At 43.7% G+C, this 26839-nt stretch overlaps 1 protein-coding gene across 1 annotated transcript in view; it reads right to left on the reverse strand.

Moving 5' to 3' along the window:
- Positions 1 to 26156, reverse strand: part of KL (klotho) — a 39834-nt gene extending 13678 nt beyond the window's left edge. The window contains exon 1 of the mRNA XM_004012279.6: positions 25318 to 26156. Coding sequence (XP_004012328.3) covers positions 25318 to 26139 — 822 coding nt within the window. The 5' untranslated portion in view covers positions 26140 to 26156. The remainder of the gene's footprint in view (positions 1 to 25317) is intronic.
- Between the last annotated feature and the right edge of the window lie 683 nt (positions 26157 to 26839).

Below are 26839 nucleotides of genomic sequence, written 5' to 3' on the forward strand. Positions count from 1 at the left end.
TACCAGTGTGAGCCTCAGGTTTTTTTTTTTTTTAATTGGAGGCTAATTGCTTTACAATATTGTAGTCGTTTTTGCTATACATTGATATGAATCAGCCATGGGTGTACATGTGGCCCCATCCCGAACCCTCCTCCCACCTCCCTCCCCATCCCATCCCTCAGGGTCGTCCCAGCGCACCAGCCCTGAGCGCCCTGTCTCATGCTTCTTTGTACAGATGGGAATAGCATCTGTTCTCCTACAGGAATGTGGCAAGGATTAAATTACATGAAACAATTCAAAGCATTTTTCTAGTGGTCAATTATTTTAGAAAAATGTAGTATAAATTTTTAGCATTGGAAAGTGTGATATTAGTTTTATGTGTTGATTGACTGGGCTAAGGGACCCAATCAGATTGCTGGTAAAATATGTGCCAAGAGTTTAACTAAGCTGCTTCATGGTGCTCTGCCTTGGTATCCCTTTTGTTGAACCTTGTGTCCTTCAGGAACCTTGTGCCCACCAGCCCCATCAAGGTAGCATGTGCCCTGGATAACAGCCCACAGTCACAAATTACTATAAGTTCCCAATATGACTTCCCCACCAGCCCCTGTGATCAACAGTTCTCCCCTGCCTCCCACCATCTACATGCCGTATGCACCCCTTAGGTGAGACTCCCCGGCGCTCACCAAAAGCCCGCTTTTGGTTTGAATTGACCCATCTGGCCCAGGAACCCCAAAGCACTCACACACGGACCCTCTTAAAGGCATGTGTCCTGGGTCCTGTCTCTCTCTCTCTGTGTCATCCTGTGTGGTCCCTTAAGGAGTCCACAAACTTCCTGCAGGACCTGTCAGTGACAGACTTCTCTATTTCAATTTCTCTTTTGATCTATTATTAAACCAGGGCTCAGCTTAGGCACCCTGTATTCCACTTAACAAATGTTAAGTTCTGTTTAGGTCATGGGTTCATTTCGATGAAGATGCCTGGTTGGCAGCTGGGTAAATAAGTCTGGAGTTGGAGAAAACATGGATGGTATTAATCACTCAAATGTACCTCAGAGGTAATACTCAATGGGTCACTTTTTTAAATCATTCTTTAAATTTTTAAAAAATTGAAATGGAATAATTCTTAAAGGATTAATTTAATCCTACAAATAATCTTAATTAAATGGACTGAGACCAATGACAAAACAACTGAAATACAGGCCATAAAGAGAAAATCTTTCAGTTCAGTACAGTATAGTTGCTCAGTCATGTCTGACTCTGCGATCTCATGGACTGCAGCAGGCGAGGCCTCCCTGTCCATCACCAACTCCCAGAGTTTACTCAAACTCATGTCCATTGAGTCGGTGATGCCATCCAACCATCTCATTCTCTGTCCTCCCCTTCTCCTGGCTTCAATCTTTCCCAGCATCAGGGTCTTTTCAAATGAGTCAGTTCTTTGTATCAGGTGGCCAAAGTAAATCATTCTGATGGCTAATTTGTGTCCATTCCCTACCCAGAAAGAGCCCTCAAGATGTTGTTTTGGTTCTAAAATAAAGGTGCACTCTTCTGAGAAAGGTCAAAGGAGCAGACATTTCAGAGAGCACTGGAGATTTCTTTCCCCCATTTGGCATCCTCTTACCACTAAGAACAGTATCACAATTACATATCAAAGGACTTTTTCTTAAAAGTCACAGCTACCCTACACTGTTACACAAGTACAACATCTAGCCTAATATTCATGATTGTAGACCAAATTATTACTCTTACTTCTATCAGCACAGCCTCATGGATTGTAAACTGAAGTTCATTAAGATAGAATTTCAAGCAGCCTCCCCCCAAAGTAACCATTTAATAGTGCATATAAATAATTTCAAAAAAAAATAGCCATCTATAGCTTTTGTCCCCCCAAATAACCAGTAGTTCTGTGTGCAGTTTGTCAAAAGTTTCCTGGAACCTGCTTCTATTACCCAGGCCCTAACCTGTGCCCAGCGCCTCAGGGTGTCACCCTCCCTGACACCTTGTCACACAAATCATGGATATAGGAAGCATCTGAGCTTGTTTGACTTCATTTTATACTTCTTAGGCCATTCCCTTCTCCCAGGGATCTCCCTGACCCAGGGATCAAACCTGGGTCTCCCACATTGCAGGCAGAGTCTTTACCATCTGAGCCACTTGAGAAGCCCTCTTAGGCAATTAAACAAGTAAAATTTCTAGCTCAATCACCAAACCATACAGCTTCCCACAAATTAACACTTTCCTATCAACAGGTACCTCATCACTCCCCAAGTTGGTTCTTTGGTTACAGTCAGGTCAATTTCTCATCACCCTTCATCCAGGCCTGTACCTAACTTGGATCACAATCTGTCAATCCTGAAACAACATTCTACTTTTTCCTCTATTATCTATATCCCTCTCTGCCTTCTGTTTAGACTTGCCTCTTCCAAGCCGCAGTCCCTCATTAAACCTGATCACTCTTACTGCTGGGCTTCCCTGGTAGCTCAGGGGTAATGCATCTGCCTGCCAATGCAGGAGACGTTGAGTTCAATCCCTGAGTCAGGAAGATTCCCCAGAGAAGGAAATGGTAACCCACTCCAGTATTCGTGCCTGGGAAATTCCACGGACAGAGGAGCCTGGCAGCTACAGTTCACAAGAAAACAAGAGTTGGATACAACTTAGCAACTAAACCACCATCACCACCACTGCTCTCACTGCTGTTTTCCCCAGTTATTACTTCTTTGATGGTAATGGTACTCTGCAAGATCGATCTCCAGAGTCTTTGGAGCTCAGTTCGGTGACTCATCCCAGCATCTTTCTAATAAGTTCCTTTGCCTCTTGAACATAGTTTTAGTTGGGCTTCAGTTCAGTCAGTACAGTCGCTCAGTCATGTCTGAGTCTTTGCGACCCCATGAATCGCAGCACACCAGGCCTCCCTGTCCATCACCAACTCCCAGATTTCACTCAGACTCACGTCCATCGAGTCAGTGATGCCATCCAGCCATCTCATCCTCTGTTGTCCCCTTCTCCTCCTGTCCCCAGTCCCTCCCAGCATCAGAGTCTTTTCCAATGAGTCAACTCTTCACGTGAGGTGGCCAAAGTACTGGAGCTTCAGCTTTAGCATCATTCCTTCCAAAGAAATCCCAGGGCTGATCTCCTTCAGAATGGACTGGTTGGATCTCCTTGCAGTCCAAGGGACTCGCAAGAGTCTTCTCCAGCACCACAGAGCAAAAGCATCAATTCTTCAGCCCTCAGCCTTCTTCACAGTCCAACTCTCACATTCATACATGACCACAGGAAAAACAATAGCCTTGACTAGACGGACCTTAGTTAGCAAAGTAATGTCTCTGCTTTTCAATATGCTGTCTAGGTTGGTCATAACTTTTCTTCCAAGGAGTAAGGGTTTTTTAATTTCATGGCTGCAATCACCATCTGCAGTGATTTTGGAGCCCCCAAAAATAAAGTCTGACACTGTTTCCACTGTTTCCCCATCTATTTTCCATGAAGTGATGAGACCAGATGCCATGATCTTCATTTTCTGAATGTTGAGCTTTAAGCCAACTTTTCCACTCTCCTCTTTCACTTTCATCACAAGGCTTTTTAGTTCCTCTTCACTTTCTGCCATAAGGGTGGTGTCATCTGCATATCTGAGGTGACTGATATTTCTCCCGGCAATCTTGATTCCAGCTTGTGTTTCTTCCAGTCCAGCATTTCTCATGATGTACTCTGCATATAAGTTAAATAAGCAGGGTGACAGTATACAGCCTTGACGTACTCCTTTTCCTATTTGGAATCAGTCTGTTGTTCCATTTCCAGTTCTAACTGTTGCTTCCTGACCTGCATACAGATTTCTCAAGAGGCAGGTCAAGTGGTCTGGTATGCCCATCTCTTTCAGAATTTTCCACAATTCATTGTGATCCACACAGTCAAAGGCTTTGGCATAGTCAATAAAGCAGAAGTAGATGTTTTTCTGGAACTCTCTTGCTTTTTCTATGATCCAGCGGATGTTGGCAATTTGCTCTCTGGTTCCTCCGCCTTTTCTAAAACCAGCTTGAACATCAGGAAGTTCACGGTTCATGTATTGCTGAAGCCTGGCTTGGAGAATTTTGAGCATTACTTTACTAGCATGTGAGATGAGTGCAATTGTGCAATACTTTGAGCATTCTTTGGCATTGCCTTTCTTTGGGATTGGAATGAAAACTGACCTTTCCCAGTCCTGTGGCCACTGCTGAGTTTTCCAAATTTGCTTCCATAATGAGTGCAGCACTTTCACAGCATCATCTTTCAGGATTTGAAATAGCTCCACTGGAATTCCATCACCTCCACTAGCTTTGTTCATAGTGATGCTTTCTAAGGCCCACTTGATTTCGTGTTCCAGGATGTCTGGCTCTAGCTGAGTGATCACACCATCATGATTATCTGGATGGTGAAGATCTTTTTTGTATAGTTCTTCTGTGTATTCTTGCCACCTCTTCTTAATGTTGGGCTTAGTCATTTGCAAATATAGAAGTCCTTAATATACATGTAACCAAACGAGATTCTATAAGAACTCACTCAAAGGCACGCTTTTATATCTAGACAAGATAGAGATCAAGGTAGATTTTTTAAAACCATAATGTAGTTTTGGAGTTTTGTTACTTACGATCATTTTGTCTGGATTTTTCCAAAGTAGGTTATAGAAAAGGCCTTATTCATTTGTTTTGCTTCAAATGAAGTTAAAAATTATTTCATAACTCACTCTGGGAAAATATGTCAATAAATCAGAGATTAGGTTTCTTGCCTCGTTAATTTATCTGTACAGAACCAGTCAACATCAGTTAAATCATTCTATTTAATACTAAATCACGCTGCTACCAAAATCCTTCTAAATCACTGATGCTAGGTTGTTAACAAAATATCTGGCTTATGACCAGAATCTGTCTGGTCCATTAATCACAGCATTATCAGAGACACAGAGGAGTTCCAGTTCCTGGCGTTTGCATCTGTTTTTCTAACAGCAACAAACTGAGAGCTGAGAAAGGAACAGGTATGAGAGACATTAGGCTAGATGAGAAAAAGCGACAAGAAGATCAAGGACTCAGATAAAGGATATATTCACAAGATCAGCAAAAGCATCAGAAGTTCCATCAGTCAACCAGGCTCTTTTCAATAAACATCTATCACTATAATCACCAAAGTAATCCTATAATACCCTCATGAAACAGCTACTCTCTGATTTCAACAAAGTTGTGAAAAGTGGGGTTTTTTCCATAACAGTCACCTTTACTTTTTAAATGTTTACCTCTGTCTGCTCCTCTAATTCTCCTGCTTTGACTTATCAACAGCAGATGCCAACCAACTGACTCTCTCTGAGACTCTACGATAATTTCTCAGCTCCCAGACTCATTTCTGGCTCTTTGCTTTAGAAATAACTCATTTTTATTGCAGGAGAGAACACTTCTCACCTAAAGAAAAAGTGACACATGGATGTGTCATGAGGGCTTCTATGCTGTGAGACAGGATAAGATTACAGAAATAGGAAATATTTAGCCAATAATGAAAGTAATCTGCCTGCCCCCTTTCCCCTCTTTTTCCCATCTGCCTTACATGGCAGCAGTTTCTACATGGTTTTAAGTCAAAGTTTTTCATACCACAGATTCCAGTTGTAAAATCAAGTTCTGTGTAGCCACAACAATTTTCAAAATGGAAATAAAATAGAACTGATTTGAAAACATGAGGGGACTTCCCTGGTGGTCCAGTGGCTAAGACTCTGCACTCCCCGTGCAGGGGACCTGGGTTTGATTCCCAGATCCCAAGTGCCACAACTAAGAGTTCGAATGCTGCTATTAAAGATCCTAGATGCTGCAATGGAAGATCCCACAGGCCTCAACAAAGATCGAAAATTCCACGTGCATCACAGCCAAACTAAACAAATATTTTTTTAAAAAAAGAAAAGGAAGTGCACCACATGTCATAAGGCTAAGTATTGCTTTGTGAAACTTCTCTGTTGTGTGTGTGTCAACATGTGAAATGCCTTTCTTACTGTTGGGGGTCGAGGTCAAAAGAGTTTGAAAGTCACTGATCTACATTAAGGAATATTTTCCTTCTACAAGTATTTATTAAGCATCACCTATTTGGCAACCCACTCCAGTATTCTTGCCTGGGAAATCCCAAGGACAGAGGAGCCTAGCAGGCTACAGTCCATGAGTTGGACACTGGGCAAAAGAGTCAGATACGACTTCGTGACTAAACAACAACTATAGGCTTGGCCCAGTTCTTAGGGATCCAAGTGAACAAGTCAGAGAAAAACATCTGCCCTCATGGAGCCTCCATCTCAGGGGGAGGAAGGACAGCAAACAACAAACATAACAAACGTGAACTAAAAGGAATATTAAAGGGTGACAAGTGGGGAGTTCCCTGATGGTTCGGTGCTTGTGGGGTCCACCTGCCTATTAAGGGATGCGGGTTCGATCCCTGGCCCAGGAAGATCCCAGTGCCACAGAGCAGCTGGGCCTGTGCGCCACAACTACTGAGACCACACTCTAGAGCCGGTGCCCACAACCAAAGAGGCCATCACAATGAGAGGCTAGTGTACCACAAGAGGATCACCTGCTTGCAGCAACTAGAGAAAGCCTGAGTGCAGCAATGAAGACCCAGCACAGCCAAAAACAAGTAAATAATTTTTTTTAAATAGGTGATAAATGGTATGAAAACAAGGGAGGCCTGGTGCCAAGGAGAGGAGATGCAGTTGTTTTTGGTGACACAAGTTGTTTTTCTTTTCCTTTCATTGACTATGCCGTCATTTTAATCTTTTCATTTTCCATCTCAATAAGACAAAATCTATATATGGATTGCCTATTAGGCAACAATGCTTTCCATAAACATCTACCCTTACAGAACTTAAAATACCCTGATGCACAGTAACCAGCAAACCTAACAAAGCTGCCCTCTCTTCTTTACCCGCAGAGAATCAGAGAACGGGATTAACCTGGGCAGGGGCCCAGAAGGACACCAGTAATCCTTCTGCCCCATTTCCAAGTCTAGGAAAAATGTTCCTTACAGTTTTCCTTTGTGATCATAAATAATCCCCAAAGATTATTCTTTATCACACACAAAAAAAGCAGGTCCACTTGGGCTTTGGTCAGATTCATTTACCAGTGTTCATCAAGGGTGTTAATTAACACACATAAGCCTCTTGCCCCTGCAGTGTTGCTCAACTGCTAAATGCAAAGAATGAGCTTCTGTCTGGGGGCTGCATAAGGACTCGCAGGCTGCCTTTTAAATAGCCACTATGATGCCAGAGGTCGTGCGTTTGTTTTTGTTTTTTAATTGCTCTTCTAGGGTCTTCTATTCTGAAGCTAAAAACCAAACCCGAGAAATTCGTATTCATGCATACGAAGTTGATGAACTCCTCTCTCCTCCAGGTTCCCAGGAAGTGCTTCTTGAGCCAGGAAGGGGTCCCGTTAAGTCTGGGGTGCGGCGAGAAGCATTTTAAATGGGGTGTTCAGGATGTGCCTCATTTGAGAAAGTGGCTTCTGAGCACAGGCTTACAGGAGGTGAGGGAGCTATGGATCTGGAGGTGGGGTGGGGAGGAAGAACATTCCAGGCAGAGAGAAAAACCAGATAAAAGGGCCCCAAGGCACAAGAGCAAGTCCTTCCTGCAGCTGGAAAGCAGTGGGTGAGGGGACAGGGGACTGAGTTGAGGCCAGATATGTTAAACAGCTGTGAAGTGAGGATGCTTTCAGCACAGGGAACTGGAATCCTAACTGCTTGATCTGTCTTCCTCTATGACGAAAGGGAAAATTCAAACCCACAGGGCTTAAACATGAAAGGAAAAGAAAAAAAAAAAGAGAACCTTTTTAATCAAATTGTAAATGACATGGTTTTCATTCCCCCGTCTTCTTTATTTCTCACAGAGTAGCAATAAACACCAGGAAACAGCCACGTATGGTTCCTGCTGTAACTCCTCCTGAGAGACTGCTTGGTTTCTTCCCGTTTTCAGAAATGAGAATGGTGAAGAAAAAAAAAAAAAAGAGCTCTGAATTGAAATGCACTTTTTCATGACTATTATTTGAATTATCATGGAATCATTATCTCACTAAGCAAATATTTACACAACAGGCAAGTTATTATGCAGGGAATATGCAGAGATCGCAGCACAGGTATACAACGTGATGATGATGACACCAGAAGGAAAGTGTCATAAGAAGGATTTTAAAAATATATATATTAGGGAAGGACTTCCCTGGTGGGTCAGTGCAGGAGGTGGGGGTTCAATTCCTGGTTAGGGAGCTAAGATTCCATGTGCCCCATGGCCAATAAAAACAAAACATAAAACAGAAACAATATTATAACAAATTCAATGGAGACTTTAAAAATGGTCTGCATCAAAAAAATTAAAAATACACCAGGGATTCAGAGAAAAGAAAAAGTGCTTCTTGTTGAGGGACATCATAGAAGTCTCCGTGGAGGACGAAGTTTCTAAACCATATATTGAAAGATGTGTAGGTCCTGGGGAGATGGAAAAAAGGCATTCCCAGCAGATCACAGTGAACTAGAAAGCCTGAGATGCTTCTCGAAAATGTTTTTTCTGAAGATAGCACATCCCCCAAGGCTCTCAACATTGTGACCTTGCCACTCCTCACGGGGGTGGGGGGTAGTAGGGGGAGGGGGATGCTGTGACTTCTCTGCCAGAAGCTGACACTGCATGACATCGAGGCTAATCAAAAGTCAGCACCACATCCTCCTAGTCCTCTTGGGATGCTTGCTGGGGGAAGCCAGCTGCAGCACAGTAAGTCTAAACTAACCTGAGACCACCGTGTTGGTGAGGCTCTGCAACGTCTGGTCGTTTTGGACGCCCAGCCTGGTCAAACCCTAAATGACTTGCAGCCCACTGAAAAACTGCCCAGATGCGCCTTTCCTCAATTCTGACCCACAGAATTAAATGTTTTCTTAAAGCCAATAAGTTTGGGCATATTACACAGAACAGTAAGGAGAACAGTTGTCTGTGGGTTAGTAGTGTTGTTTTGCTTTGTTTTGTTTTAATTAGCAGTGATGAGTCTCCAGATGTTAATGAAGGTTAAAGGCATTGATGACTGGGAACTTCCCTGGTGGTCCCATGGTTAAGACTTCACGTTTCCACTAAAGGGGGCACAGGTTCAATCCCCGGTCAGGGATTTAAGATCCCACATGATGCCTAGCAAGCCAAAAAATAAACAAACAAATAAATGAAGGCATTGGTGACTCCTCCATTTCTGAGTATTGAATGTGAGGACAAGGAGGGAACTCAGTCTTGGAGTAAGGCAGTGAGCGCTGGAAACAGGAGTTCAGAAAACCTGGGTTCTGATTCCAGTTCAATCCCTTGGTAGTTTAGATCCCTAAACTCTGAGCCTCTCAACTCATTTACCTACCTGCATCCCAAAATACACAAAAGCATTTCAGAAACTTTAAAGCATTATTCGGTGGTACAGGTTTTTTCAAAATTATTTTAATTAAAGAAATCCATTCATGTAGTTTAAAAATCAGAGGCTTACGAAAAACAGTAAACATCTTTCCTACCCCATCTCAAACTCCCACTTCTGCTCCCTGCAGACAACTACATTTAACTTTTTGCTATTTCTTTTAGTAATGACTACCATATCTCTAAACAATATGCTTCTTCCCAACATTTAATAATTCATCATAATAATGAAAAGCCAACTTTCACACCTCTCAATTTTCTTCCCTAATTCTCCCAAATGTTTGCTCTTATTCAAAGCATTAATCAATAACCATACCCAGGATCTCATATAAATATTGTTCACTGCAGAGCCAAATAGGAGTCTATAGCATTTCCATTTCTCTTGTACAGCTTCTTGTTTTCCCTTGAATAAATAATCACCTCATTATTAAATTTGTGTAGTATTTCCTATGTGTTTTAATGTTTTCGTGAGTCTCCATCATATTCACTACCATACCCTCTATTCTACTGATTCTGCTTTTTCACTTAGAGTTCTTCTTTCTCTTGTATCCTTTTGGTTCCACCTGGACTAGATGCTGTCTAGAACTGCTCTCATCCTAGGATTTTTCTTTATTTCTTACTGATGATAGTCATAGTTTTCTAGATCCTATTTCTCCCCATTTACTCTGTAATTTTGTTGATACATGCCTTAGCTTCTTGGGAAAGATTACACAGAAGTCAAGCTTTCTAAACCCCTATATAGAACTGTGCATCCATTGTGCTAGGAATTCAGAAGGATCTTTAAAGCTAAAGGCTTGTGTTCTTCCGTTCTGAAGGATTTTCTTATATTAGTTCTTAATTTCCTGCTCTCCATTGCCTTATTTTCTTCCTGGAACTCCTATTAGTTTGACGTTGGACTTGTGTGTTTCATATTTTAAATCTTTTCCCTTTTCTTTAATGTTTCCAGTTCTTGGTCATTTTGTACTACTTTGGAGGCATTTCTTTTCCTCTGTCTTTCAATCTTTTTACTAAGCATTTTATATCAACAATCACCTTGTTTCTTGATCACTTGATTCTTCCTTTTTCAGTTTGTGTGTATTCAATTTCCTGCATAATGTGTTTTTTCCTGGTTTGTTTTTCTGTATATTTATTTTATTCTCACTGTTTCATGTTGAGCACTTTCCTTAAATATCTTTTGATGATTTGCTATCCATTCATATTTAAGAGAAAAATGCTTAAAAACTGGTCAAAATTATAGGCATGGGAACACCTTATAGGGAACAAGCTATACCCTATGTTGATTTACCAGGAAGTCAGTCACTTCATTGGGGACTTTGTGTGTGCTCAGTTGCTCGACCCCATGGACTGTAGCCCGCCAGGTTCCTCTGTCCATGGGATTTTCCGGGCAAGCATACTGGATTGGGTTGCCATTTCCTGCTCTAGAATATCTTCCTGACCCAGAGAGTGAACCCGAGTCACTTGCGTCTCCTGCATTGGCAGGCAGAATCTTTACCACTGTGTCACCTGGGAAACCCATGTCATGCTTACTTTTATTTTTTTGAGATGACTTTTAAAAATCAAGACATTTCACTCAAAATTCTAAGTTTCTAGCTTCTTTTACAATCAGAGAATCTGGAAGAGCCATCCCTTATCCCTCCTGACAGAAATTTATTTGGGGTACATGCCCCCAAGGGCCACAACTTCCCCCACATCAGCCCATTTCACTAGAGTGAAACAACCTCTTTGCCCTGTTAGGCATCACACTTCTCAGCAGGTCACCCAGCCAGGCATGAATTCATCAAGATATCAACCCCCATGTTACTCTGAGCTTGCTCAGCAGAACTGTATCTATGTGAAATAAAATCTAGGATTACAAACTGCGTATACAGTACATGACTTGTACAACAGGCACAAACACTCAATGATATTTGAGTGGTTGAGCTTATTTGTACAAAAGACATCTATTTCTAAAAATCAGTTTATTACCCTCAACATAATAAAGTTGATTTGAACGTCAGCACTGCGTTGGGAGGTTGACTGATCATTGCAATTATCTAACTTCCTTAATCCAATGCCTTTGTTGTGTCTCCTGAAGACCACCAGGCCTGCTCTAATCTTCCAGATCTCTCTTAGATTGTCTTTATCTATCCTGGAGAGTCCTTTTACCTAGTGTCTCCAGCATGTCTGACTCCGTTGCCTCTTGCCCTTCTATCTATCCTCAGACCACACTCTAGACTTGGATTCCTCAGCACGAGGAAAGCACTCCAGGAGACTAGATGCCGTTCCGAATTCATCATCTCCAAAAATGACCTAACAAAAGGATTTGCAGTTATAACTACAAAATGATGAAACTTTGAGGGATCACCAAACATAAGGTGCCTGAAGATTGAAAATGTTCTTAATTGTTAACAGGGAATAAAATATGCATTTCAGAAACAACAGACCCATGAGCAAAATCACATAACAGCTTAATAAATGTACATCAGTACAGGAAGAGAGGAAAATGAGGAAGCAGCGTGGATTCATAAAATAAATGCCAAACCAGCACCCAATTAATTTTTTTTTTACAGTTTTATAGCTTGTCTGAAAACGCAATAGACTCTCAATGTAATAGTTTTGACAAGTGTCAGATCTTCTTGGAATATTCTTGGAGTCAAGAAGAAGAAAAGTCAGACATATACAAGGATACTACTGTAGATATATGACTAATGCTTGAAGGACCATATTTTAAGTGTTTATTGATTAAACAAAAATTTACTGATTTGTTGTTAGGTTTCAAACACTGATAGATGTTTGAAACATGATTAGTGGGAGATAGTTCACTTGGGAGAAGGTGACTAACAATACCCTATAGGGTTTACTCATGGCCCTGTTTCTTTTCAACATTTTTATTATTTTATTGAAAGGATGAAAACTCAGACAGCATTAATCTGAAAATTGGGAAATACCTCAAAGCTTGATTCAAAAATAATTCTCCAGGCTGAAATGCTGCAAATATGTGCTATAACAACAAAATTAAGTGATGGTAAAAATTATTTCTTTTTTAATTTTTAGGCAACTTAAAATAATAATCACAGTTTCCTGCCCTACTCCCCACCCCCACTGTCCCCAGTTACCTCCCCAGAGGTAGCCATCTATGACTTTTATGACATTTTCTTTTGATATCTGCACATTTCCAAGGGGCTTCCCAGGTGGCTCAGTGGTAAAGAACCCCCCTGCCAATGCAAGAGATGCAAGAGACATGGCTTCAATCCCTGAGTCAGGAAGATGCTCTGGAGGAGGGAATAGCAGCCCACTCCAGTGTTCTTGCCTGGAGAATTCCATGGACAGAGGAGCCTGGCGGGCTACAGTCCATGGGGTTGCAAAAAGTTGGACACAACCGAGCACACAGCACATTTCCACACTTCCCTACTTTAGACAGGATCCGTTGACTTCCTGATAGGGTAGATGAGGATTTAGCTCTCTCACACAGGCAGTTTCGTTATACAGCAGGATCTGGTTGAATAATATTCAGTACTGACATTACTCTGCCAACAGGACTATGACTCACAGCTGGGCATTCTAATGTGGTAATTAAGACAAAGTTTCCATTCTTATTTTTGTTTTCCTTGAAGTTAATCATTGCATTGCTTTTTCACTTCCTTGGTTTTCTTTGCACCTATGGCTAATTCTTCTCACACTTTAATAGCACAAACTTCTGCAAGATCACATTGGCCTCCAGTATTTTTCTTGGAGACACACTTCTGGAATCTTCCCCTCTTCCAGACTAGTTGCTCTTAGGTCTGCTGCACAGCACATTTTCAATTCATCATCATGCTCCCGAGTTACATCTACTGTTCTGAACATTCTAGGTCTTCTTCCGTCTGATCTATATCATGCTACCTGGAGTTCTTCCTCCAATAACTTCTCTGAAAGGCGTTCGAGATGTATTTTCTAAGACTTTGGATGTCTGGAAATCTCATTATTCCATCCTCATGAATGACTGAGAGTAGAGGTAACTACATTCTGGTTGGAAATAATTTTCACTCCTTTCTTCTGAATGGCGTAACTCGCTGGTTTGTTGGTAGCGGTGAAAATGCACCACTCAGTTCTCCTGCGGTGAGAAGCATAATGGACGGATTGCACCGGCTGCTACCCCGTCACCCTCCACCGCACTGGCCCTGAGGCCATGCTTCTCAGTGGCTACTCCCTTATGACTGAAACAAGCCAGGGACACTAAGCAGACCTGTTCCTGCAAGCCATGGACTCCTCCAACGGGAATGATGGCTCAGAACTCCTCATTGGCCTGGTTGGATCGTTCTTAGACCTATACTGCCATCTGAGACGCTTCTCATCGCACGCCCCCTCCTTCCCACGCTCATGCGTCAGACAGACATCATGTCCTACAGGCTCATCTGCCTTCTCTGGCTCCTCCCCCTTTTCACTCTACTGTTGTTGCCCATCAATAAATGTCCTGCACATCTAATGCTGTCTTGATATCTGCTTCTCAGAAGACCAACTAAACCCAGCTGAGGCTTGATTTCCCAGAAGGCAAAGCGAATGCCATTCTGAGCGGTATTCAAGGGGGCAGATAGACCTCTGTCCCAAGATGGTGCCCTAATTGCTAAGTATTTCACCAGCGGTAACCTGGGGGAATGTCTTAGTTGGGAGGAATGCTGCTACAGATGCAATGGTTCAGGCATTCCAATCCCGATGAAAAGAGAAGAATGAACTGGTTCCTGCTATATTGTATTGGGTCCTTAGAGAGAGATATGAGAGCCAGACGGTCTGATTGGTAGCCTACAGAAAGGCCCTTATCTCTGGCACTTTCAAGAGGGAGTGATCCAGAAAGAAAAGTTCCAATGTGAAAGTAGTTATCAAGTTTTTGCTTGCATCACACTTGTTACTGTCCCATTGAACAAAACAAGTCACATGCTCTAGCCCATAGACTATGTGGGATGCAAGTATACAGACCTGAGAAGCATAGTTCAGTGTGGCCCCCAAACACAACACTATTGCACCCCTCTCTTTCCGGAACTCCTGTTATTTCAGCGATGGACCTCTGGATGGTTCATTAATTTTCTTACTTTTATTCTACACTTGTCCATCTATTTGCCTTCTTGCTCTATTCTTACAAAGATTTTATCACCTGTATTTTCCAATCTATTAAATTTTTCAATTCTGCTATAACATTTAATTTCCATGTGTTCTTTTCCCCCACCTATTTTATTGTATTATCCTATTCCTATTTCCTAGATGCAACATATTCTCTTAACTCTTTAAGAGTTTACTGAGGTTTCTTAAAATTTATTTTTCTTTATTGAGATATAATTCATATATGTTATATTAGCTTCAGTTACACAACATAGATTGCCTATATTAGGAAATGACCATCACCATAAGTCTAGTCAACATTTGTCACCAAACACAGTTACAGTTTTTTTCTTACATGAACTTTTAAAATCAACCTCCCTTCAGTTCAGTTCAGCTCAGTCACTCAGTCGTGTCTGACTCTTTGCGACCCCATGAATCGCAGCACGCCAGGCCTCCCTGTCCATCACCATCTCCCGGAGTTCACTCAGACTCACATCCATCGAGTCAGTGATGCCATCCAGCCATCTCATCCTCTGTCGTCCCCTTCTCCTGCCCCCAAACCCTCCCAGCATCAGAGTCTTTCCCAATGAGTCAACTCTTTGCATGAGGGGGCCAAAGTACTGGAGTTTCAGCTTCAGCATCAGTCCTTCCAAAGAAATCCCAGGGCTGATCTCCTTCAGAATGGACTGGTTGGATCTCCTTGCAGTCCAAGGGACTCTCAAGAGTCTTCTCCAACACCACAGTTCAAAAGCATCAATTCTTTGCCGTTCAGCCTTCTTCACAGTCCAACTCTCACATCCATACATGACCACAGGAAAAACCATAGCCGTGACTAGACGGACCTTAGTCGGCAAAGTAATGTCTCTGCTTTTGAATATACTATCTAGGTTGGTCATAATTAGCATTCTCAAATACACAACACAGTACTAACTATAATCACAAAGCTGTACATTACATCCTATGACTTCCTTATTTTTATAACTAGAATTTTTATCTTTCGACTTCTTTTTTTTTGCCTTTTAGCTTTTTTTCTCCCCATATATTCTCAGTTTCCTCCAAGTTTTCTCCCCTCAAAGTTGCTTTTTTTCCTCTCTATTTAGGTAGGTCTCAGTCTTTCCCATTAGACACTTTCCTCAGATCCTGCTGGTTCCTAACCATCTACTCATGTTTAAGAATGAGAAACAAAAACCCTGGCTGGAAGATCTGAGCATGTGGGTGGGCTGTGTTGACTTCAAGCTTCACTGTGGAGTGATCTGTCTCTGCCATTTTGTTGTGGAACCTTTAGGACCAACGTCTTAGGTCTTTCCGCATGAGCTCATCAGATTCCCAGAAGATGCTTCCAGTCCCTACCTGGAGAGCAGAAGTCACATGGCCAACGTTCCAAGAGCCTGTTGAGCAAGAAGGGCTGGGGGTGGAATAAAAAGAGAGGCTGGGAAAGGGGTGCGGGTCTCCACTTCCAGGCTCATATGCTCACTTAGTCCCTCTTTTCAGCGTGGTGCTCATGCCCTCAAATATGCCTGAGGTCCCTCAGTCCAGATGCTTTCCATTTTATACACTCCAGAAAATTCACTTTGAGTTTTCTCCTTGAGTGGAGAAGTGACATAGGCCCAACAGTGGGTATGATGGGGAAGAGATCCGGAAATCGAGTTGTTTCTTACACAGCTTTCAACCAATTCTCATTTTAGCAGCCACGCCCTTCAGCACCCTTTCCAGAGCACCTGGTCTTGCTATTCTCTGAGATTCTGCAATCGTGGGATTGGTTCTTGGCTTCTCCCACAGCCGATCTAGTAGTCAGCTTGCTCGGATCCACTGAGTCAGGAATACTCCACCATCTGCTTCTGAGCTTTTAAAGTTTTGTTTCCACGGTTCTCTCCACTCTGTGTCTTCCTCCGTCTCCCTCCCCTCCTTCTCTCCTTCCCTCCTCTTGCCCATTCCCCTTTCTTTGTTTTAACTGTTTCTCTGCTAATGGTCACCTTATTAAAGGGAATCTGCCTACAAAGCAGGAGACCCAGGTTCTATCCTTGTGTCAGGAAGATCCCCTGCAGAAGGGAATGGCTACCCACTTCAGTATTCTTGCCTGGAGAATTCCATGGACAGAGGAGCCTGGCGGGCTATAGTCCATGGGGTCACAAAGAGTTGGACACAACTGAGCAACTGAGTTACTGAAGTTTAATGGGGTTTCAAGAGAGAAAAATTTGATGGGTAAATTCAATCTGCCATCTTTTCCCAGAAACACTACTTATGACTTCTCCACCACAAAAGTATCACATTTTGCTTATAGAACAATTAGAAAAAATCCAGACAATCAGAGGAAAAAAAAAAATTACCTGTAACACTACTATCTAGAAACACCCACAAATGGTAAACAATATAAACATGACTCCTGGCATCACAAAGCTGAGATCTTTGCAGGGGGAAGACCACGAAACAAATTATTTCAATAAAATGTGTGAAATATTATAAGATGGGCAGGACAGAATTTTGTGGAGCAGAAAGCAGGAATAGCAAATCTAGGCTTGGCATGTCAGGAAAAAGCTGGGGGAAAGGGTGGCAACAAGAGAATGCTCTCTACTCATTCACACTCACTCACACAGCTAAGATATGTAATAAGCATAATATAGCAAATGGCATTTTTCTCTTAATAACATACCATGTGCAACTTTAATCACCATACATTAACTTTTTAATGGCCAAACACTATTCCACTCTATCTGCGCACTGCTACTCCTTTAACTGCTCACCCTAATATTATTTAGGTGATGTTCAAATTTTAAGAAGTATTCACCATTTGTCATAATCCTCCTCTCACCTTTACATATTCAGGATGAAATTTAGTAAGATTAAACGTTCAAAAATAAACAACAAAAGGAGGTGACAGGGAAAATCTGGTTTAAGAGCAATTCACACAGGGAAAAATTTTAAAGCCTGGGAGGTTTTAGCTGACCTCAAACCAATTTGAGTCCGCAGGAAGGTGACAGCCAAAGCCGTCAATGCAGTCTTGGACAGCAGGGGCAGGATCCAGTGTCCAGAACAAGAAATACGGGCTGAATCCTGGGGGCAGCTGAAACTTGGTTTGCACATCGAATCTTAAGAGAAGCCTCCACGTCCTTCTCTTTGCCCCTCCAGCCACTGATCCTGTGGCATGAACTGGGCATTGCTTCACCTGGTGTGGCTGCACAACTGGCCCCCAGGACACAGAACTCAGAATACCCTTCCAACTCCGGTGTCCTCAGTCATCGCCACCATCCGCAGCCCCTTGGTAAGGACGATGGCCATGGGCAGGTCCCACAGCCAGCCAACTCTGTTCTGCACTGTTCCTCAAAGACACACACCCTGGGGCGATATTAATAGAAAGGTCAACTCTTCCTTCTCCCTCCCCACCTTCTCCTCAAGGGTCAGAAGATAAAGAGGCCTCTCAAAGGTCACATTTGCTTTCTCAGAATTCAACCACCTTCCTGTCTGCCCCACTGCATCTCCCCAAGAAGGAGTCCTGACTAAATGGCAGTTCCCTCTAATTCTTGGAGGCCTGACCCGGAACGTGAATAAAGGAGAAAATACTTAGGAAGAACATAGTGGCCTTTTCAGATATTTGAAAAGCTGTCTCCACAAAAAGCAATTTGTTTTATTTTTTGACACAAAGAAGGCAGAGACAACCAGGGGTGAGTCCTCTATAGAGGCAGGTTTCTAATCAATATGAAAGATAAAATCAAGTGGGCTACTTGAGAGAACCTGGGTTGCTTTTGCTAGAAATAGTTGAGCAGAAGCCAGAGGATCCCAGGACAACTGCAAGGAGTTGGTCCAGAGAAGAAATCTGACCTAAGATTCCTCTGTTGCCTTTTTATTCTAATTATCAAATAATAGTGCATTTACAGACATGGAAATAATATCTGTTCAACCATTATATTTAAAGCATTAGCCACTCAGTTGTGTCTGACTCTTTACGACCCCATGGACAGTAGCCCGCCAGGCTCCTCTGTGCATGGGATTCTCCAGGCAAGAATACTGAAGCACGTTGCCATTGCCTCCTCCAGGGGATCTTCCCAACCCAGGGATCGAACCCGGGTCTCTGCACTGCAGCCAGATTCTTTACCATCTGAGCCACCAGGGAAGGCTTAGTGTATAAAACTGGTTTCAGTTTATCTTGACTATTTTATCAAACTATAAATACTGCAAACAATAATGTTATTAATAAATAAAAAATCTATTCAGACTGGGGCCATGCAAGTTGACTAAACATTTATCTTAAGTCAATATACCAAATTATATCAGTCATAAATTTTAGTAAATTTCCTTTAAACATCAAGAAAAGGTACTTGGTAATAGGTTTTATGTAAAATAGGTCATTTCAAAACGGATTTGAAAATTTAGTCAAATGCTGCTGAAATAACTGCAAAGACTGTCCCACTGAATGCTGAGGGTTACGAATGAAGTTAAGTGAGGCAACAATTTCTAACGCATTTGTCTAATTCCTTTCATCTAAACAGCTCAAGAGGATCACTTCTCAAGTTCTTTTGCTTTTATTGACTGCAAAGATTCATACCTCACCTTTGTAGAGCTCTTTACATTTTTCAGAACATGTTGACATACCTGATTTTAATTCTCACAATGTATCTGAGAGGTGGACAGTGTGGGGGAGATCACTGCTTGTCCTTAATGACCTGTTCCCAATTGATTTGCTGAGCACACAGCTCCGCAGCTGCAGTACACCTCCGCTCCCTGCACCACGTGACTGGATTCTGTCAATGGGAGGTGAGTGCAAGAGATGGTGTGGCCTTCAGGTGAAGCTCCCACAAGGTCACATACTCCTCCTTCCCTATCCCCCCATCCACTGGATGAAAATGGAGATATTATCTGCCTTGGAAATGCACAAAGGTCACATTCCTGTCTGGGTAGAAATTGTTTCCCTTGTTCTTCCTCGCTTTTTAAAACTCCTTCCCAGATACCGGGTGAGAAAGCAGATTGCAAATATTCAATTTACAAAAAAAAAAAAAAAGGACATATTGAAATAAGTAAAGATTATTTTACATCTGTGTTAGAAGAGCTATAGTGATACTTTAAGTATATAAAAGGTAGATTAAGCTTGTCTATTTAAATATATTATGCTTATCTGTTTATATGCTTAAATTATTTTTAAGCACATAAATACATAATTATATAAATAAAGCATTATTATATGTTTAAATTATGCTTATCTGTTTAAATAGATCACTGACTTGATGGACATGAGTTTGAGCAAGCTCCAGGGGTTGGTGATGGACAGGGAAGCCTAGAGTACTGCAGTCCGTGGTGTCGCAAAGAGCTGGACACAACTGAGCAACTGAGATTACAAATATCACTTTGTAGTTTCCTGAGATGTGGATCTTGAAGGATTCAAAAACCATATGCATTTGTACTTACCCTCTCTTTATTTCTCGTCCTCCCAATTTTGTTTTTTATTCTCTTCCTAGACCTAAAATTTCCTTTATGCCTTAAAAAGATAACATTCCTTTTAAATATCCAGAAAAGGTATTGGGTAATATGCTTTATGGAAAGTAGGTGATTTCAAAACTGACTTGAAAATCTAGTCAAATGCTGCTGAAATAATTACAAAGAAACATATTTTTTCGTACAAATTAATTTTAAAATTCTGGCTTGGAACATCGTACTGTTTGAAAAAATAAGATAACTCAGAAGACTTCTGTGTGCAAACTTCATGACTAACTACTACGTTCAGGTAACACGGTGAGCATTCAGCCATTCTGCACTTGAGAAATGCACACTGGCATTATTTGAATGCTTAGTAGTCCCTCTTCAACTCAAAAGAATTGACATTGGTAAACACGACTTTGATTTTGAAATTATTTTATTAGTTTTTTTCCTATTCTTAAATTTTTTCTTGGACTTGACTGTGACCTTCAAAAAAACATTGTGTTCAATCAGATATTCAAAGAAGAGTGAGTCAAGCTCTTCAGGAGACATTTTAACTGTTTCTGATTAAATATACTATTGAATTCAGTAGTCTATAAAATACATTAACATTCAACTCAGTTGATTATTCCAGCAATGTACCAAAAAATTTTAATGAGAGGAAAATTAGTAAAGTGCTTCACAAAAGTACATAGCCTTATAATTCGAACATGTATCTAATAGATAAATTGCCTCCACTATTACTTGGGGAAGGACAGCTCAACCAGATAAGAAGGCCACTTCCAATACATGCTCCAAAAACCAGCCAGGAGAATTCCCCCATCCCCCATTCTGAAAACTTTGTCATAATGTTTCATAGTGATTATAAGCAGTTTTCAGTTGTTTGGGAACTTTTACAATGGAGTCATACATGTGATGATGAACTTTAAATTTTTACTGAAAATGTCAGATCCTGCACCATTATAGTTACTGATTCTTACTCTCTGATTAGGATTTAATACTCCCTGTCCCATAAGAAAGTGGCTAGAAAATTGATGAAGAGAACAGATCTTAGGAACATGAGTTTATAAGGGCAAAGTCAGGCTGTTAAATAGCCAGAAGTCACTTACTTAGCACTTACCAAGGGCAAGATGGCATTTTAGGATAGATGAAGTGAACGCGTTTTTCTCACTTAAGGAATTACCCAGCTAGTGAAGCAAATGATTAAATGAAAGAAAAAGTGTGGTAGGGGGCATCAGAGTGAAGCACTGTGGGTTCCACAGAAGGAACAGATGGCATTTGAGTGTAGGGCCAAAGGGAGCATGTGAGCTAGTTCTTAAAGAAAAACTGCGATTTTAATAAACAGGGGACTTTATCCTGTTCACTCATAATGATATCCTTGGGAATATCCGCCATGGCAAACTGCAAGGAGCAAGGGCAGAGGCAAGGACATCAGTCATTAGGCTGTTCCAGTGATCCAGGCAGAATGTGATGGGGGCTTGGACCTGGAGTTTTAGATAAAGAGAAAAGTGGCTGGATTCTCTATACATTTTGAAGGTAAGTAGAGCTATAGGCAATGGCACCCCACTCCAGTACTCTTGCCTGGAAAATCCCATGGACAGAGGAGCCTGGTGGGCTGCAGTCCATGGTGTCGCTAAGAGTCAGACACGACTGAGTGACTTCACTTTCACTTTTCACTTTCATGCATTGGAGAAGGAAATGGCAACCCACTCCAGTGTTCTTGCCTGGAGAATCCCAGGGCCGGGGGAGCCTGGTGGGCTGCCATCTACGGGGTCGCACAGAGTCAGACACAACTGAAGCAACTTAGCAGCAGCAGCAGCAGCAGCAGAGCTATAGGATTGGTTGATGGATTGAACATAACATTTAAGAGAAAGGAAGAAGTTAAGCTTTGGTGTCCAACCAACTGAAAGAGCAAAGCTACCATGAAGATGGGGAAGTGAAGAATTTGCTTTTGGATGTTAAATGTGACATGTCTATTTGACATCAAAGAGGATAAGCTCTACACTCTATTTGAGTATAGAGCTCAGGGCAGAAGTTCTGGCTGGAGACTCAAAATTTGGAGTCATCAGGATATAGAGTCTTCAAAGAACTCATTTGTAGTGAATCTAGAGCATAGGCCCCAGGAGGGAGGCCCCAGCACTCCAACATTTAGAGACATGATAGGGAAGAATAAGCAAAGGGAACTGGGAAGAAGATGCCAGTGAGCTGAGAGGAGAAAGGAGAGACAGTGAGGTTCTGGAAGCCAAGCTAAGAAAGTGTGTTAAGAAAGAGGAGAGCGGCTGGACAGATGCTGTAGACAGATCAGCTGACAGGAGCACTGGTGCTCAGTACCATATGTACTATATGTAATGCGCAAAGTAATATCTCCCAGCCCCACCTCCTTAAGTGAAAGAAGTTGTCTTTTGGGACTTCCTTGTGGTCCAGAGGCTAAGACTACTCTGTGCTTCCAGTGCAGGGGGCCCGGGTTCAATCTCTGGTTGGGACCTAGATCCCACAAGCCACAGCTAGAGTCCACGTGCCACGACTAAGACCCAATGCAGTCAAATAAATAAATAAATATCCCCCCTGCACCCCCCCAAAGCTGTCTTTTTGTCACAGGTTCCCTGAACAGACATTTGCAAGACTCCCTGGGAGTCCCATGTGTATCTCCAGCTTGGTCCTGGTCCTCCCCAGAATCCCATGGGCAGAACAAAAACTCCCAGGCACCATTGGAGCTGGATTCCAACCACCAGCCTTAACACTAGTTCTCCAGGGGCCATTAAGACCCATCTTTCTAGAGCTGCGAAGGCACAGCAGTCCCTCTTCAAGCTAGAGAGAAGTTACGTCTTCTTTCCAGGTTATATTTGGATGAGCAAAGCAGTCTGGAGTCCATGGGCTCTGCAGGGAAATCTTTCTGTCCGTTCTGGCTCTGTCAGGTTCTGTCTCTGTCTCTCATACATACACACACAGAGGCTATTTTTATCAAGGGGACCTCAGGACCAAAACTCCACAAAAAACAGGAACACCTCCATTCTGAGCAAAGCTTCCCCATCCCCTTATTCATCCTGCAGTTTGTCTGGCCTGCCTCTGTCCTCCAGGCCATCAGACAATGATTCTTAAGTATCCGGTGCTGGGGGTGGGGGGGGACGGGGTCGGTGGGGGCAGGGGGAATGTCAAATTTCCAGTCTCCCTAAGGCATCTCCTTAGTCTACTTGTAAATTAGTGGAAACACAGAATGGGGGAGGGGAGAGGTGCTGGCCAGATTGATCCTTCACCAGCATCAGATCCCCAAATGTAAATAAATGTGCTAAGGGCTCAGTAGCCCCTACCAGAAATACCTAAAACCTGGCTGAAAAGTTCTATTAATATCACCAAAATGTTCCATTACCAAAATCTGGGAATATGATTTATCTTTTCAAATAAGATCAAAACTTCCATACTCCCCTCCCTGTAACACAAACACCAAGAAAGAATATTAACATCAGAATGAAAATATCTCATAGGACACAATTAAAGATATCATATTTGATCATAACAACTTACTTCTTCATGAGATACAAGAATGACTACACTCCAAACCAAAGATATGTGAAAGCAAAATTAATTTTTTACAGAAACTGTAATTATGTTTGCAGCATCAGCAAAAGCAACTGTCTACTTGTAACTAATTTCTTATGAACACAAAGTCCACTGGGAAGGATGGTTAGTGTTTGGCAAGTTTTTGTGTAAGGAGACAGAAATATAACTGAGAAGTTAATCGAAAGGCAAAAAGTGGGCACAAGAGTCAAAAGCATGTTGACTATTTAATATACCAGAGTACCAGAAAGCTCCTGCAGTCCCAGTTTCTTATCTTATGTATGAAATGAATGGGTAAGTGGTTATAATAACAATTGATGAGTTTTATATTCATACAGAGTTTATTACATGCATTCTAAAAACAGAACTCATATGATTTAAATCTACAATAGTAATTTTGCAGGAATAGTTTATTTGGTCCTTTAGTTGGTCCACAAATCTCTTGTTTCTGGTATGAGCTGAAATTTGCTTATGTTTTCTTCAAAAGAGAGACCAGCTTTTTCCATAGTTTTCTGTCACCAATCATGAACAGGTGCTGTTTGGGTCTTCTGATTCCTTGAAAGAACTGACAGACTGAACAAATTTATTACCACTGCTCTAAAGTATCTTACTGAAATATATATATATATGTATATGTGTCAATATGGAATCACTAAAATCACAAGTCTTTCATGACCTGTGGTAGCAAGCAGGTTTTTTTGGAGCTGACACACAATCTAATTAGCCCTTATTACAACACTATCAGCAGCTCTGAGTGGTAAGTCAACTCAGTGACCCAGGAACTGTTCTACCTCAATTACCTGTGGCTTCGATTAAAAGTGTGTAGAAGCGAGTCCTCATCTTGATTTTGTTCAAAACATGTGGCTTAATTCTAAATTTAAAAATAGGTCTTCCAGTAGATGCATAAGTCACCAAAATACTGTGCCAAATGTTATACATTTAAACCCATTTATTAAAAGGTTTGCACATATACATATAAAATATTCTCTCATGATACAAAACTGTACAAAGTGTACAACTGACGTTATAAAGGAACCCTCAAATTGATGAACCTAATCTTGAACACTAAGTAAAGGAGAAAAGGGGGAAAGAATTCTTTGGGAGACAACTTCATCATGGCACATTAATTCCTCCTCTGTCAAAATGTATTAAGCCTTTTGCACAAGGGTGTTAAAATCAATTTTGTCAGGCTAATAATCTCATCCCTGGGGAATCCTTCCAATTGGAGACAGCATCGCTATCCCGCCCTTTAGTAGTTTCTGTATCTTAGGTAGCTTTATTTGAGACCGTACAAGGGGTCTTCACACTCCTGCTGATTACGGTCGGCGGATGTAGTTCTCAATCCTGCCACTGAAAGAACTTCCAAAGACAGTTGAAACTCTGCTCTGCAGGAGATGGGATTTTAACATCTTCGAGTTTGCTGCCGTGTGAACTTGTGCCACAAGCAAGACAGATCTTATTGGATTAAAACTGAACTCGTGACATCTCCACAGACTCTAGCAGAGAGCAATGCTGTCTGTGTGGCTTCCGAGCAAACTTCTTTCCTCGTGCTCTGGCGGCTGCTCCTAGTCCTATTTCACCTCTAGGAATCCTCTACCCTCAAGAGAAAGGCGCTCCCATTTCTCATGGGAGAAACGAATCCCCATTTCTTTTTGACGATGGCCTCAAAAAAGGCAGTCCCCTGGCACGCCCACTGCGGGGTTTCCCTCCCATTCCAGACTCCACGATTTCCTGGGAAGCCAAAGAAGCTCAGCGCCCCCCACCCTCCCTGGGCGTGGACCCCAGGAAACTGCACAGGTGTGCTACATAGGAGCCTCCTCTGACGCATCCCCCAGTCAGACACCCCTCTTGCCCCGGGCGTCTCCAGGGGCCCTCTCCCCCGCGTGGCCCTCCGCCTGGCCCCCTCGCACTCACCAGGAGGAGGTTGTGCGCCACCAGGTAACCAAGTCGCGGGCTGCCCCGGACGCCGGGAGCCAGGCGCCCGGTGGCGTAGCCGTGCCAGGCCACCACGTAGGGGTTATCGATGGTGATCCAGTACTTGACCTGGCCGCCGAAGTGGCGGAAGCAGAGCTCGGCGTAATCCCTGAAGTGGTCGGCCAGGGCGCGGTTGGCCCAGCCGCCGTAGGCATCCTGCAGGAGCTGGGGCAGGTCCCAGTGGTACAAGGTGACCACGGGCTGCACGCCCAGCTCCCGGAGCCGCTCCAGCAGACGCCGGTAGTAGCGCAGCCCCTCCCGGTTGGGGGCGCTGGCGCTGCCATTGGGGAGCACCCGCGCCCACGAGATGGAGAAGCGGTAATGGGTGACCCCGAGCTCGCGCAGCCCCTCCGTGTCTCGGAAGACATTGTTGTAGCCGTCGCTGGCCACGTCCCCGGTGGCGGGCGGGGGCGGCGACGGGGCGCCCGACGGCCAGCCGGCCGCCGAGGGGTCGCCTGGAGGCGCCGGGGGGCGGTGGGTGAACGTGTCCCAGATGGAGGCGCCCTTGCCGTGCTGCTGCCAGCCGCCCTCCGTCTGGTAGGCGGCGCTGCCCACGGCCCAGAGGAAGCCGTCGGGGAAGGTGTCGTGGAGTAGCCCCGCGGCCTCGGGGGTCGGAGGGCGCGCGAAGCGGGCCCAGGTCTGCGCGCCGTCGCCGGGTTCGGCGCGCAGGGGCCGGCCGCCCAGGGCCAGCAGCAGCAGCCACAGCGGCGGCGGCGGCGGCGGCAGCGCCCGCAGGCGGCGCGGCGGGGCGCGGGCGGGCATGCTGCCGGGAGCCGGGCGCACGGGCGCCGCGCCGCGCCCCTTTATGCCCGCGCCCCGCCGCGCCGCCCACCCCCGCTTCCCCCCGCGGGCCCCGCTGGCAATGATTACCTGTGGCCCCGCGCCTCCCCCCGCCTCCCTGGATGAGGGGGAGGGCGGGGGGGACTGGGGCGCAAAGGGCGAGCGGGAGCCCGCGCAGGGGGCGCGATCGTGGGCCCGGCGCAGCGGGCGCGGCTCACGGACGTCGGAGAAAATGCACCTGTGCCTCTCTGCGCCCAGGGGCAGCCAGGGATGTTTCCTCCGCAGGACTTTTCCTGCGAGCTCGCTTTCTACACTCCATCCGCGCCCCTCCTGGAAGAAGCCGCCGAGCCCGGGAGGGGAGGCGGCCGCCCCAACTTTCCCGAGTTCGGCGCGGGATCTGCGGGAGCGGGGTGCGCCCACAGGAAAAGCGCCTGCTTCTCTCTTCTCTCCCTACTTGGAGGCTGAGAAGAGCGACCGAGGAGACTGGAGTCGATTAGGAACCGGCTGAAATTGTATTGGGAGGGCAGGGTGGGGAGAGCTAGGTTGGAACTTGAAATGTTGGGAGAGAAGGACCCGAGGTGGACTTTCTCTAAGGAAGATGCTCGCATGAAGAGCCGCCCCACGGGCGCAGCCGGAGTGGCGCTTCCCGCAGGCCCGAGTCTAGGACGCCTTCGAGGAAAAC

Source organism: Ovis aries, chromosome 10 (assembly GCF_016772045.2).
Source record: "Ovis aries strain OAR_USU_Benz2616 breed Rambouillet chromosome 10, ARS-UI_Ramb_v3.0, whole genome shotgun sequence".
Taxonomy (NCBI): Eukaryota; Metazoa; Chordata; class Mammalia; order Artiodactyla; family Bovidae; genus Ovis; species Ovis aries.